At 34.8% G+C, this 16,005-nt stretch overlaps 2 protein-coding genes across 2 annotated transcripts in view; both read left to right on the forward strand.

Annotated features, from left to right (window-relative positions):
• LOC117104169 (G surface protein, allelic form 156-like) overlaps window positions 1-2,997 on the forward strand; it is a 30,917-nt gene extending 27,920 nt beyond the window's left edge. Inside the window, exons 35-37 of the mRNA XM_033244865.1 lie at window positions 736-1,001; window positions 1,095-1,169; window positions 1,419-2,997. Coding sequence (XP_033100756.1) covers window positions 736-1,001; window positions 1,095-1,169; window positions 1,419-1,496 — 419 coding nt within the window. The 3' untranslated portion in view covers window positions 1,497-2,997. The remainder of the gene's footprint in view (window positions 1-735; window positions 1,002-1,094; window positions 1,170-1,418) is intronic.
• Window positions 2,998-8,224: 5,227 nt separating this feature from the next.
• Window positions 8,225-16,005, forward strand: part of LOC117104171 — a 58,645-nt gene continuing 50,864 nt past the window's right edge. The window contains exon 1 of the mRNA XM_033244866.1: window positions 8,225-8,411. Coding sequence (XP_033100757.1) covers window positions 8,339-8,411 — 73 coding nt within the window. The 5' untranslated portion in view covers window positions 8,225-8,338. The remainder of the gene's footprint in view (window positions 8,412-16,005) is intronic.

Below are 16,005 nucleotides of genomic sequence, written 5' to 3' on the forward strand. Positions count from 1 at the left end.
ATTGTTTAGACTGTTTATTCTAATCCCACCTAGCCTAGCCTATTGTTTCTAATCATGCTTGCATGAAATTCTCACTTTATACTATCTGGCTTTTTCAACCATGGAGAAAATAAAATATTTTATTTTCTCCATGTTTCAACCCTCACTCACTCGCCACTGAGGAAGGACTAGTGTTGTCCGAAAGCTCTGGTTCTATTTCTGGCTGTTTACTTACGTTTACTTTTTAGCTGTTGCTTATCATTTTTGTATCTCTACTGAGTGTATAAGAGACAGCAGTAGAGATACAAAAATGATAAGCAACAGCTAAAAAGTAAACGTAAGTAAACAGCCAGAAATAGAACCAGAGCTTACGTATATTCAGCCAATAAATTAAGTTTTGGTCAGGTTATTTTCTCTAAATGTTCAATATTAATAACACATTTATTGGAACAGTTTTTGTTTGTTATTTATAGCTCATGAGCGATAAATATAGATGCCATACCACAGTGTTTCATATTTAAGACAGCTGAGATATTTTATTCTAAATGGACTTTGTTGACTTGTATTTGACAATTGTATTTGACAAACACATAACCTCTAAATTTTCTAAAAATCCATAGTCCATAAATTTAATGTAAAGGACTCTTTCTCTTTTAATTCGTTGTACATTAATTTGGTTCTTGCAACCCTATTCTCTCCAGGTGCCGATTCAGGTGTTCTTTATTGTAATAACAATGACAATTCTTTGCTTTTCAGATACGATTCTGTACGTTGCAATTGCTCTGGCTTCTGTAGTCTCGGTTATTGTCATAGTATGTACCATAGTCTTCGTGTGCCTGTGTCTATACAGGAAAAATCTTTACCAGCAAAAGAAAATTACTGCACATCCCAAAAATAGGCATAATCGTCATCAAACGCCTTATCAGTTTGGATATCTAGATAGTGACAGTCTATCTAGTTCCTCTCATTCAGATAGACTTGTGCAATACCAACGAGGTTTGATGCTCAACTCAAGAACTGATGTAAGTAGTATGTTCACTGTGCGTACATTGTATAATTGACATTTCTATTATATTATGGGTTTTCACCTGTTCTTTTTAAATTATAATTCAAAGGTTGGTGGATATAACAGAGCAATGCCTACTACCGAATTCCGTCGTCCCTATGTTGTTTCTGGTGACGAACAAGAGGTAAAGAACATGTAAAATTAAGAAATGGTAATTTTAAATAGAATGTTTGAATGTTGATGGCCCACCCACTGGACCACTTTCGAAAGATTTTGAGTGATGCCTGTCCACGCCTATTTTTCTCTTGTTGGGGACCTCGGCAAATCATGGCGCACAAATTTTCATAAACAACATATCCTAAGTTGAAACAAACTTAAAATCTTGAACGTGATCATTAATCCTGAACGCGATCATAATTTTTCCATTTTACAGCATGTGTACGACAACAGGGGCCGTGATTTCAACGAAGAGCGCTGGCTAGACCGCCGTAGGGACAACAACTACAGATAATCCACTCCAAATGACAATGAACCTTTTGATGTAATAGTTATGATAGACATAGTATAATGCTTACAATAATTTTTATTATTTGTATATATTCTACGCTCTCTAAAATAAATTGGAGGCAATAATAATCAAGAAGTTGTACACAACACAAAGGTAAATCGTACGGTTCAAGTTTATTAACTCTATTATTCATATACTACGGTACTGGAGTATAACTTAGTCATACAGTACATATTCTGAATATTTTAACTAATTCTTTGTCATCTTGGGGCTACTCATGTACTGCCTTGTATTTTTGAGACTCAGTTGAGATCCCGATAGAACAGAGTAGATTCCAGGGAGATCTCACTAGCTATTGTTATTTACTTAGTATTAAATATTCATAAATCTGCATTATTACTACATTATTTCGTGAATACTTACCTGGATAAACTGACTAATTGCCATTGTTTCCAAACGGAACACCCCTTCGAAATAAATGGAACAGTCCGCCCAGGGCGCCACGTACGAACCGTCTCCCTAACAAACGTCCTCATTCCCTTTTCGACCTTCGTTAATCTGCATTATTGAATTTGGAGCGAAATACTTCACCAAGAATTATACCAGCCATTATCACATGAGTAGCACCAGTGTTGAGTAGGCCTATGTTAGATGGGAAGATGTTAGGGATGGTCTGGTGGCGAAATCAGAATTTTGTATAATTCAGTGAGATGCTGTTACAACCAAGACATTCTTTACGTTAAGATGTACACCCGAGACCGGCCATAATTCATTGACTTAAGTTGATTATGTAAATCTATATACATGTAGCTGAGACAACCATACAAGTTCTAAAGTTGTCTCAGCTTTTAGGTAGCATACCACCCACTTTTCTATGCTGTAGACAGTGGTTTATATCATACCTCTATGGGGGACAGTTTGCTGTACTTTTGCCGCTATTAACATGTTAATGTTTCATCAGCCTGCTTGTGATAGGACATATTCCTTCCTACAGTACTTAGAAGGCCCTACACAGTTAAACCACCATCACTTGGAAACAATGAGTTTCTTTATACGGTCCACTTGTATGTAAACATCTTAATTTGCTTTAATTGTTTCAGGTTGTTTTTTTACCAAATGTTTATATGAATTTATTTTTCTACTGATAATATATATATGTGTATTTTGCATATTGCAGCTTATTTCATTTAATAATTACCTATACCAATAAATGACTATAATTATAGTATGCTGTTTAGTACCAATATTATATTAAATAAAGATTAGGTTAGGATTATCAGAATTTTATTAAAAACATTGATGCATATATGTTACATTTAATAGTCATTTTATACAACAGTCGTTCGTTTCGTCATATTAATATCTGTTCTATAACTGGTCATGGAACTCATGGGACATTAATAACGACCATAATATTACTGTATCTTAAAATTGTGATTTATTAATGTCAATTTAGGTCATTTCCCAGTATTGACTGAATTAAAGTATTTCATAGCCTTGAAAATAAGAAAATTGTTAAAAATATGTGTTGCCCTAAAAACAGGTTTTTGCTAATAAATATTTTCCTGGTTATTTTTTGGAGAAAATGTTCCATTACCGCTGATAGAAATATATGTATTCTGAATAATATGAGACCAAATTCAACTCTCCTGCACAAATATTACAAGAGTTACGGAGTTTCCCAATTTTTGCAAACTTTTACCAAAACCGACCAATTATATATTTATGCATATTTAGAATTTAAAAACATATATATTTTTGGCTTTTCATTATTGTCACTTTAGCTATCATTTGCTGCCATTGAATAAGTGGAAAGATTCGGTGCCTTTGGAAATAGGAAAATTGTATATTTAAAAAAAATGTTTTTTAGCCAAAAACTGTTTTTTTTTTTTGGTAATATATTTTTCCTGGTATTTTGTGGGGGAAATGCTTCATTGTAGCATACTGAGTCTTCCGCACAATTTAATACCAAAATGAACGCTCTACGACCAATAGTAACCGAAATACAGAGTATTAGTCTTTCTTCCCCAAAATGGACGTTTTTGCAATAAAGCGGCCACTTTGGCCCTTAGATGAAATAATTTCACTTGGGATCCACCAGATTCGTGATCATCAAGGTCAAAATGCCCTAAATAAATTGGATCCTCTCGATCGGCCCAAATTTCGCCCCCCCCCCCCTTTTGGGCATCTCTGGGTCCGCCCCTGGCTTCTACCCAAAAATGGTGCCTATTGAATCATCATTTTTAGGATTTGGAACCTGCCTATATGAAAAGCCAACAAATCAGAACAAAAACAATGGCTTTTCCAGCTACTGCTGGGAAAAGCCAAAATATTAAGAGCACTCAGTAGAGAGCATATCTCCGCCCACCGCAAACTCTTTTTATAAAATAAATATTCAAAAATATGTTCCTACTTTCCAACCACCACCACCTACTTATAAAAGTACACTAACCCGGCCTACCGGAAACGCCTTTAATTGTATTAGATTGTTACGGTACATGCCAATTTTCTTCTGGTTAAATACACTGGAACGATTTACTCTCATGGTTAACAAAATACACGCCAATCCACAGTTGATGTGCATTGAAATACATGTGCTACTGCTGGGCTACAAAAAGGCTGTCGGTTTGATTAACCATAGGATTTTAGTTGAGAAACTACGTAACCATGAAACTATTTTTAGATGGATAGAAACGTTCCTATGTGAACAACGACAGTGTGTCAGAATTGGCACACACCTATCCTGTTGGCTCTCACCTAATGGTGGTATCCCACAGGGTTTCTGGTTAGGACCAATCTTGTTTGTATATTAACGATGATTTTAACACGGATCTCCATACAGTGTACATGGATACAACAGTACAGTGTTAGAGAAAATACAGAAAGGCAGTCGAAGCAACCTCTAGGCGACCACTAACAAAATATACAAATGGTCCGTGGAAAATGAGATGAAGCTTATACGAAAATAAATCCGTTGAAATGCTTGTTAGTTGTAAACGTGCCAAGTTATCGTTCCCGCCTTTAAAGATCAATGACAGCGATATAACAACTGCACAAGACGTTAAGCTTTTAGGTCATCATTCAAAGTACTCTTTCCTGGCAGGGCCAATCACAAAGGAATGTGCTACCCGTCTGTTCTTCCTGAAGCAGTTAAGGTGGTCAGCACTGACCAACAATTGAATATGCGTGCCCTGTGTGGGGCACCGCTCTGACAAATCAGCAAATGAAAGAAATACAAAAAATAGAACGCAGAACGATAGGTTGTATCCTCCCAGGTATAAATTATCAAGAGGCATTACATTTACTAAATTTGACGACAATAAAAGACAGGATACTACGACTTAGCAAATAGTACTTCACAAAACTCAAAAAAGAAGACCACAGACTTCACCACTTACTCCCAAAAGCGATAGCTCATAACCATAATTTAAGAGGACGCCGAGATCATTACATTCGAAATTCGGAACAAACAGGTCCAAGAACTGTATTGTTAATTTTAAAATTGGTAGACGTTTTTACCTCTCAAAGTCCACGTTCATGAGACTCTTTCGAGTATTTCCCGTGTACACCAATACTTTAAAATAATAAATAACATTAATAATAATAATGATAATTTGAAAATTAATTAACATGGTAATTTTTAGTATGTAGGAATTTTATTTTTATAATTACAGTGTGTACAGATATTATTTTTTTTAATAATGTTAATGATCATTTTGTACGTGTATAAAATATAAAATTTATTTTTATATTTATAATTTTGAAATTTTTTACATAAATAACTATAACAAAATAAATTTACCAGACAATATTTTAACTTCAAATGCACTGTTAATTGACAAAAACGAGTACATATTCAAAAAATTAACAGAGATGTCTAGCATAACTAGTTCATTAGCAATGAAATGACTATGTTTTCGAAGTTTTTGTCTTTAAAATTTTTTTTAATCCATGAGATCTTCAGGTTTCTATCCAGTGTAAGAATTGAATTCCGTCTGTTACAACTGTTATTTGAGGGGATTATCTACAATATTTAAACACAAAATATGACTATTAAATTTAAACATTGACAGTCCAACGGCGGCGGAGCGTTTATGGAAGTGAGAGGGGGAACTTAATAAGGTCCAGTATGCGAGCATCTAGGCTAGGGGCCAGGGGGCCGCCTGGAAGCTACGGATATTTGACGAAGTTTGGTGAACTTTTTTAAGGTATTTTATAGGCATCAAGCTACTGTAATATGACTTCAAAATTGTTGTAATTTCCAGTGGGGGATCCAGGAATTCGAAATAGAGGGGGCCCAGGCGGGTACTTTGACAAATGGAGGATCTATACTATCTGAGCCCTACGGTGGTTGGGGCTGAGGTAAGAAAATTTGCGATTTTGGCACCTCTAGATGGCCGAAAATTGCGCTTCTAGACATAACATTTGAATATAATTTTTTTTTATCTCCATTCTTTTATCTTAAAAATTGAACAATCTAGGGGCGTGGGGCCCGGGCCGGCTGGGACTTCTTGAATCCGCCACTGGGTATTTTCGCAGATGGGGGATCCATACCATCTTAGCCCCACCATGGTTGGGTCTGAGAAAGAAAATCTGTAATTATGGCACGTCTAGATGGCCGGAGATTGCACTCTCAGACTTGAATATAATTTTCTTTATATCTATATCTCCATTTAAAACAAAAAAATTACAATTTAGGGCTACCCTCACCACATTGAATCCACCACTGATTTCCGAACAAAGTCGAGATTGCTTTCACGATCTCAATGAATTATTTATCATGAGGGGTATCCTTAATATGGGTATTCCCCGACGAAACTTCACTTTTCCTCCGATGGATAAAAAATTACCCTTCTATAGTAGGCCGCCTGACATGATACAATGGAGGGTCCAGGAAGTCGAAATACAGGGGACCCATGGAGGGTCTTGCGCAAATGGAATATCCACCCACCTCAGCCCCGAAAACTAACCTAAATTTATCCAATATAATTTTTTTTTTAGACAAAAGTGAACACAATTAAATCAATGTTTTTTTGACCGAACCACAAACATTATAACAAGTTACCGATTTTATTGGTAAATTTCAGTTTTTATTAATTTAACCATCTATTAGGAGGCAGGTTCTATTCTCTGCAATGTAGGTCTGTCCTTAGCATCATTGACCGGCTGTATAAAAACTACTATGCCGGTCCAAAGCATTTTATGGGTCTCGATTTGTATTAACTTGATCTTAAATTTCAATGTCTTGTGATACCGGTAGTGCCCATTAAAACACACTACTAATACTGGTACCCAACAGTGATTCTAATTTACTAGTACAATATCATCAGCTTTTCTAGAACGGTGTTTGCCTAGAGCTAGTACACAGGAACCTGGCTATATTGTGGCCTGCTATTATACCACTGAATTTTAGTCCTTGGGGTTATCTGGGCTCCCTTTTTAATCATTCAGTCATTTAGAAGCAGTTTTCTCCATTATAGCCTGGTTCTCACGAGAGCCCTAGTATCTGGATCGGGAGCTAACCGTTAGCGCTAACCGTTAGCACCTGCATGAGAACGCCCGATCGGTTAGCGCTAACCGTTAGCGGTATCCGGATACGCCAACGGTTAGCAAGCGCTATGTTAGAAAGTTGAGGGCGTTTCTATCATCAACCAATCACACGTACGCGTTTACAATTGCCAGTTTCTTATTGGCCAGTGATTCGATCATCATATTGTTGGTATCCGGATCGGGATTTTCTCGCATGGACGAACGGCAGCTAACGGTTAGCAGGATCCGGATCCTGCTAACCGTTAGCTGCCGTGTGAGTACATAACCTTAGACGATTCCAGTTTTTAAATAACCCTATAATTATGCTGTTTAAAGACTAGTCTTTAGCCTGGTTCTCACGAGAGCCCTAGTATCCGGATTGGGGGTTAACCGTTAGCGCTAACCGTTAGCGCTAACTGTTAGCACCTGCGTGAGAACGCCCGATCGGTTAGCGCTAACCGTTAGCAGTATCCGGATACCGCTAACGGTTAGCAAGCGCTATCGGTTAGCAAGTTAACACATTTTATCATCAACCAATCACACGTACGCTTTTACAATTTCCAGTTTCTTATTCGCCAATGATTCGATCATCATCTTTGGTATCCGGATCGGGATTTTCTCGTATGGACGGATCCGGATCGTGCTAACCGTTAGCAGCCGTGTGAAAACTTACCGGTAGCATTTGTTTTTGATTGGAGACTGAAAACCTGAGGCCACCCCACGTTTCCAGGTCTTAAAGGTGGTCTCCAAATGGAAGGCGAACTTTTTTTCTTTTTTTTTTGGGTGACAAACAGTTTCTGATGCATTGAGGGAAATACGATTGATTAACGTCATCGTTGTTAGGCAGAAATTAAAAACAATTTGAACATGATCATTTACGAGGAAATCTTTTTCCATTCGATTGCATTCAATCCAAATTGAAAGCAAAACGTTCATGAAAAAGGTGAATAAAATATACAGAAACAAACATATCTATTTATTTGCTCATTCAAGTAGATAGTGAGAACAATTTTGCCTGCCTGCTCCCACAATTAAACTATAGCCCGCTATAATCTGATATCTGAGGCGTGAAGAATGGTACTGTAGGTACGCAACTCCGTTTTGACAATCCAATCAAAACAGTTTCTGTATGTGTAGTTATGCAGAACGTACTGTTAGATGGATTAACCGAGGCTAAATATGATTTTATTAGAACACTCCAACGAGTAAAGCACTATCTGTAAAAGGTTTTTTTTCTTATAACGTTTAAAATATAAATACTGCCATTATTGCCGTCATGTACAAGTAAAATATTTAAGTCTTATTTTGTAAACAAAATGAATTGTTTGCTTGTTGGATTAATTGTCCTCTACCATGCATCTGTTTGCTACATTCAATCGGGGAACACAGGTGAGTGTTTTATTAACTTATTGATCCATCCATCAGTAATTCATTATCATATAGCTAGTATTTTGTGCTGTAGGTAAAATTGTTCTAACATATTAGTAATGTATGTGGATGCTTCAGAGCTTTAAGATTGAACAATACAAATGAAAATGTTATCTTACAAAATCGGAATACGCAGGTATTAATGATGTTTTCGTAAACCTAGCGTGTTTAATATATTGAATACCATACTAATCATAATAAAATGGCTAGTGATATGGGAACCAACAAACTTAGCATTATTTGCTTGTCTTATATGTGTTATAAAGTCTTAATGACGAATTATGGCTGTTAATAATTACCATGGAGGTAATACTTATGATAAATGTGACAGTAAAAAATAGTAATTGACGCTACATACATACATTACATCATTTATATAGCGCTATTTCATGAATATCAGAATGCTGTAAGCGTGGACTATACAGTAGCTCATACAGTGACTTTCTTCTCACCTAAGGGTCTCTTCGTGTCTGCACTGGTCAGTAAACCGGTACTAGCTACCCTCGTCTGTCCACAACGCTACCATACATTGTATGCAAGTATTATGTAATTGCAGCTGTTGGGTGTTGATGTGCACTTAAAAAATATATGTCAGGAAACTCAATCTCAATACAATAAAGGAACTAAGATAGTGTAATACATACTCCAAGTATCGAAATGCGCGCCATCGTGTCGGGATTCAATATTTCGACATTAATTATGTCATCATCAGGAATGAAAAATTATTAATATTTGCAAGCTTATATAAGTACCAAAAGTGATTGACCAATCAAAACATTACCCCTAGTAGGTGAAATAGTTGAATAAACTAAAGATCAAAGCATTTTACCCTACTGATCAAAGCTACCTACAAAAACAAGGAAAGTTCCTTTGAGAAGCTTTCAGCCCATTGTTAAGCAATGTGTGTAGCCAACTTATAGCAAATGCTTCATTAAACAATAGTAAAGACCAATTTTGCAAACTGTCAATAGTGTTAGTATTAGGAAATATTAAACATAATTTATTACTTACATTACAGCCTACATTATCATTTTCAAGTATACCTTGTAAACCTAAAACATATTGGAATGCCTCACAATTTTCTATATGATCTTCCTGCTTTTATGCCATGTAATGAACCCCTTTCGGTTGAAATTTAGGAAATGTAGGCCTACTCTAAACTTAGTAAGATGTATGCACTTCATTTAGGAGAGAATTTCTCAACTGTTATAGACTAATATGAACCCTAGGAATAAAATAGAATGTGTGCCAAAATCTCTATCCGGGACGAACAGCCCGAAAATGACCACGCCCTTTATTAAATGGCCACGCCCCCTTTTTAAAGGGTAGGGGTATTTTGAAATTAAGCTAGACGGTACAAGAAAATAGCAAATGAAGGGGTTTTTGTTCTAAATGAGCACAAATGACAAGGGAATTCAATTCCTAAAATTACGTCTCCGTCACATTTTCCGTTCATATGCAAATTAGCTTGAATATGCAAATTAGGAGTGAAAAAATAGGGTTCCCATGGGCTGAGAACCGCTGGTCGTAGCGAGTTCCTTTCTTTTTAAAATTGTTCAGACCATGCATATTTCTATTTGCTTTAATGTGATATTTGCTTAAAAAATGACAGGAAATGCCATATTTGACCTTTGACCTTATTTGCAAATTTTTCCATATTCTCACGACTACTGACTGTAAGAAGTTGGATTTGGTCTCAAACTACGCATATTCAAGTTCCGATTCACGGTAATTCACTCAGAAATTGTACAAACTACGTTCCTGACCTTTGACCATAACAACAGTTGGAGAGTTTTGATTTTAGTATAAACTGTCTAGAAGGTAAAATTTTATATCAATCTTGGCAGATTATCAGAAAATGATGCGCAATATTTTATTTTTAATCACAATATCAACAAATGCTATCTTTAGGATTAGTAATGAAAAATATATTTTTAAAAAGACTCTAATAGGCAGCACAATGTGAGTAGTTTATTGATTACATAGAAATTGTATTTTCAAGCATCCTATTTTTAATCTTGCGGATATTTCCCGCACGATTAAAATCCTAACGGTAGTGGGTTTGGTCTACAGGAGTTTGTGTTTCGTACAGGTCATTCCATTCATAGAAAAAGCTTTTATATTGGAGAAAGCGTACTTGTCGTTAGACATAGTAGCCTAGGTCAATACTAACTCCGGCTATATAAAATTGATTATAAGATTGAAAAATATTAATCTTATTATTGTACTAGTGATACTATGTACACGTTTTAATTATTGTTATTTATTTGTTAACGTTATTATATTTACATTTAAATTTAATGTATTGTTTAAGTATGAATTACTATGTCCATCTTAAATTAATCTTATCTATTAAAATTGTATATTTAAATAATATTGTAATAGGCATAGCCGAGGTCTAGTCTAGGCTAGGCCTAAAAGTGACTATATATGTGAGTGTATAAAATTATGAATAAAAACGCAAAATTGTGAAAGAATAAAGGAAGAATAGGAAAGAGATTTGAGGTTTATGTAAATTCGATTTCAAATTATCAAAAGTTATAGGCTGTGGCACCGAGACCTTTGACGATTAGTGCCCAAAATGTTTACAAAAACGTAATACAATAATGGCATATTGACTACTATTATATATTTTCGGAAAATAGTTCAGCCGCTCCAAATTCATAATTTTATACACTACACATATAGTCACTAGGTTTAGGAGGCCTAGGCTAGGCCTCAGATATGCCTATTACTATATTAATTAAATATACAATTATAATAGATAAGATTAATTTATTATATATTTTCGGAAAATATTTCAGCCGCTCCAAATCTCTTTTCTATTCTTCCTTCTTGCTATGTTTATTCATTACTTTTAATTCATAATTTTATACACTACACATATAGTCACTAGGTTTAGGAGGCCTAGGCTAGGCCTCAGATATGCTTATTACTATATTAATTAGAAAAACAATAATATATAAGATTAATTTAACATGGACATAGTAATTCATAATTAAACAATACATTAAATTTAAATATAAATAATATATATAATATCGTTAACGAATAAATAACAATAATAGTACGTAGTATCATCACTATTACAATAATAATCTTATAATCAATTTTATATAGCCGGAGTTACCTAGGCTACCATGTCAGTAGACATGGGAATAGGGAAAAACTTGTAAATAGGGTCAAAGGTCAAATATGGAATTTCCGGTCATATTTTAAGCAAATCTCACATTAGAACAAATAGAAATATGCATGGTCCGAACAATTTTAAAAAGAAAGCTACTCGCTACGACCAGCGGTTCTCAGTACATGGGAACCCTTTTTTCACTCCTAATTTGCATATTCAAGCTAATTTGCATATTAACAGAAAATGTGACTGAGACGTAATTTTAGGAATTTAATCCCCTTGTCATGTGTGCTCATTTAGAACAAAAGCCACTTCATTTGCTATTTTCTTATACCGTCTAGCTTAATTTCAAAATACCCCTACCCTATAAAAAGTGGGCGTGGTCATTTTCGGGCTGTTCGTCCCGGATAGAGATTTTGGCACACATCCCATGTTATTCCTAGGGTTCATATTAGTCTATAACAGTTGAGAAATTCTCTCCTAAATGAAGTGCATACAAATCTTAGTCAGGTCCTCTACTACCAAACTTACAGTATTAAGAACTTCGCTTGTGAATTTGCTACACCTATTTGCAATATTTTCAATGCCTCTCTAAAAGAAGGATATGTACCTCAGATTTGGAATGATGCCAATGTTATACCCATACCTAAAGAAACCCCTGCATCTATCGACAAACTTCGCCCAATTTCCCTTACCTCCCAACTCTCTAAAGTTTGTGAGGATCATCTGCGGCTGGGCCATGAATGATATTATTGATAATATAGACCGTTATCAATTTGGATGTTTACGTGGATGTTCCAGCACGCATTGCCTAATCGAAATGTTAGATAAACTATATAGAGGGTTAGACAAGGAACATTCTATTGGCACTATGGTAATTACAGATTTTACCAAGGCTTTTGATTGCATCGATCATTCTGTTGCTATTAATCGACTTCTTAAACTTGGAGTCAGGAATGAAATTATACCTTGGATCATTGACTTCTTACATTCTCGACGCCAGAGAGTTAAGTATAGATGAAAATGAAACCAAGATTATCGGACTTTACATACAGTCTAACCTTAAGTGGGATACTATGGTTAACAATATTATTTCTAAAAGTAGCAAAAGATTACACATCTTGTATAGGCTTAAAGGTTTTGGCGTCCCCACCGCTGATCTTGTGTTTGTTACATCGGGTATATCAGGCCAGCTTTAGAGTACGCCGTCCCAGCCTGGTACGCCGGTATATCTATAACTCAAAATACTCAAATTGAACGAATCCAAAAGAGAGCTTTAAGAATTATCATGGGTAAAAAGTTTGAGAGCTATGACAATGCGCTTACGATCACTGGTCTTGAAACTCTTTCGGATAGAAGAATCCATTTGTGCGTTAAGTTTGCGCAAAAGTGCTCTAAATCCCCTAGATTCTCAGAATGTAAGTAATAAATTAGGTTTAATATTTTCTAATACTAGCACTATTGACAGCACGCAAAATTGGTCTATACTATTGTTTAATCAAGCTTTTGCTATACGTAGGCTACACCCTGCTTAACAATGTTTGCTGAAAGCTTCAAAGGAGCTTTCCTTGTTTTTGTAGGTAGCTTTTATCAGTAGGAGGCTTTGAACTTTATTTATTTGATCTTTATTTATTTATTCAACTATGTCACCAGGCTACTAGAGGTAATGTTTTGATTGATCAATCACTTTTGGTACTTGTGCATATAAGCTTGCAAATATGGATAATTTTCATTCCTGATGATAACATAATTAATGTCGAAATATTGAATCCCAACACGATGGTGTGCATTTCGATACTTGGAGTATGTATTATACTATCTTATCTGAGATTAATCCGTAGACCTTTCTGTTTTAAGAACAAAACTGTATTGACATTCATTGGCAGTTCATTGGTGGAGTTATACAAAGCTTTTGATTGGGAGACCTTCTCTCTGTGTTCAACTGTTAGTTCGCCTACATGTTTTGTAAAGCTTCATTGGTTTTACCTTGAATTTGCGTGTAGTATATGTAAATTTTTCTTTTTATTTTGGCTGAGTATAAATAAGGGCCTAGCAGGAGGGCATGTCTGTACGACCGAATTGTAACGACTATTTGTTTTCAAATTTTTTGGACCTTGTTTACTTACTTATTTATTGAACACATTTACAGTACAAGGGTATAGCAACCTGTCCTGTTTTGTGATAAAGGCTTCTCCTCAAGCACAGATTACATTGAATTTTGTTAAAATACATCCAATACAGTACTGCAATAAAATTATTAAAATTAGTAGGGAAAAAAGATCAGTAGCATTGTTTTGAGACATCTAAACAACTTGTCATACTATTGATAAAAATTTGTAAAAGTAGGCCTGTAAAATTAAGGATATTAAAATAATATTTAAATAATTAGTTGATTATTTTAATGTGCGGCATAGTGTATTCCACACATTACATAGTCATATTGCTGAAGTCTTGGTTATATGACAATGTTAATTGAATCTGCATATATTGTGTTATTCCCATGTCGATCATATGCGAATACTGTCGTTTTTTCAAATGATTTCCTTGAAAATTTGCAATTATTTCCTCTCAATGTGTTGTGTCATAATCTATATTAATTTGTTCGTATTCATATATTTCCTCAATGCAACAAGACAAATTAAATAAAAATGAATAAAACAATACTCGCTTATAGAAAGAAACAACAGTGATCAATAATCAATTGCTTATAAAATAAAGAAATTAATTATTCAGGTTACACGGTAAGTAAAAATATGTGGCGGGTGATTTTTTAACATACTAGACGGTCATACTACTTTATTTTTGTTGGAATCAACATCACAATTTCTCATTACAAAATTCATTATAGGGGCCTTTGTTTTGTTATCATCGCTTTTATTATCATTATAGTATAAGTAGTATAATAATGTCTATATTATCATTATTAATAGACCTAATATTACTATCCTCTATAATTAAGTTATTATGATCAATCCAATTATAATCGTTAATGTTGGGCAACTCGGGCAGCGATTATTTTGGGTGTTTTTTAAATTACATTTGTAGGCCTATTGATATTGTATTGCAAAACAACTAACTACTGTAAATTACTGTATTCGCTTACCTGTACATACGTTTGATTGCACTATAATTTGGTCATAAAAGTTCATGCATACAGAGTAAAAGCGTATAAATTGATCTACCCCACCCCCCCCCCCCCACCAGCACAATGTTTGTGCACTTGTGAAAATACTGATATATTTGGGAGCGACCCCTTACAAATATACATACAATATACTGTACTGTATGTTTGTTTAGGAGTATGCCTGTATAAAAATTACTCCATACCTTTAATTTTTAATCGTATAATTTTTAATTGTAGTCTTATTTTGTATGTACAGTATTTTCCGTGTGTATTTGCATATTTTATCAATGATTGTGTAGAAGTGTGCTCCTTCTTTACTTATTTTTTATATTTTTTGTAATTTAAGCTGAACGCACCACTCTTTTGTTTGCCACCGTTCCAAAGGCGTATGTTCTCAAAGTAGGCCTAAACAAATAAATGTTATTGGAAACAATAAAAAAAAATTAACCAATAAGATAAATAATTTCTAAGTTGTGTATAAAGGTTGGTATTAACTTTTATCTAAAAAATGAATATATTAAAATTGAATTGCATAGAGCATTGTTGGATTGGATTGGATTTATTCGGTGTAAATACCAAGGATATCCCACGAAAGTCTAGAAGAAAACTTATTTCCAGTGGGGTCCTTCTGGTTTCTGGTGGTGATTGGGCAGTACACCGGGAGACAATCCCCTACTCTTTTCCGAAGAGTGTACTGCGTTCTTTAACGTGCACATGGGCCATAAATGCACACGGACCAACAGCTTAAACGCCTCCAGCTGAAACACAAGGAGAGTCAGCGATAGGAATTGAACCAGGGACCTAGAGATTTTCACGGTTCAGCGCACACACAGTGGCTACCACTAGGTTAGCCGGCTGAGATAAGCTGCTCTCTTGGTGACATTAAATATATTATTTTCAAACGTTTCATAAACTATAGATCAGAGAATGAAATATACTTTTCATCTTCAAGTGCTAAATTGATTTTAATATAAGTACTGTGTTTAATAAATGTACTGTGTTGTTTGAATATTTTTTTGTGAACGCACCACTTGATAGTGTGTGCCACTGGTATAAAAGTGTACGGTTCAATAAAGTTATTATTATAGGCCTACATGCCTACACGATTTTATTGATTTTAAATCCCCGATATTCCAAATCTGTCATTTTACAACTCAAATTTGTCAGAACCAACTCAATCTAATGTTTTTAAAAATTTTCCTCGCCTATGGAAATTTGCTGATGTTCGTGATGAGCTTCTTACTAGTCATTTTTAAATGAAATTAAGACATTTTTGAAGCAAATCAATTATTGGCATAAACGAA

This window comes from Anneissia japonica, unplaced genomic scaffold (genome assembly GCF_011630105.1).
Source record: "Anneissia japonica isolate Jap-2015-1 unplaced genomic scaffold, ASM1163010v1 scaffold3531_len492141_cov184, whole genome shotgun sequence".
Taxonomy (NCBI): Eukaryota; Metazoa; Echinodermata; class Crinoidea; order Comatulida; family Comatulidae; genus Anneissia; species Anneissia japonica.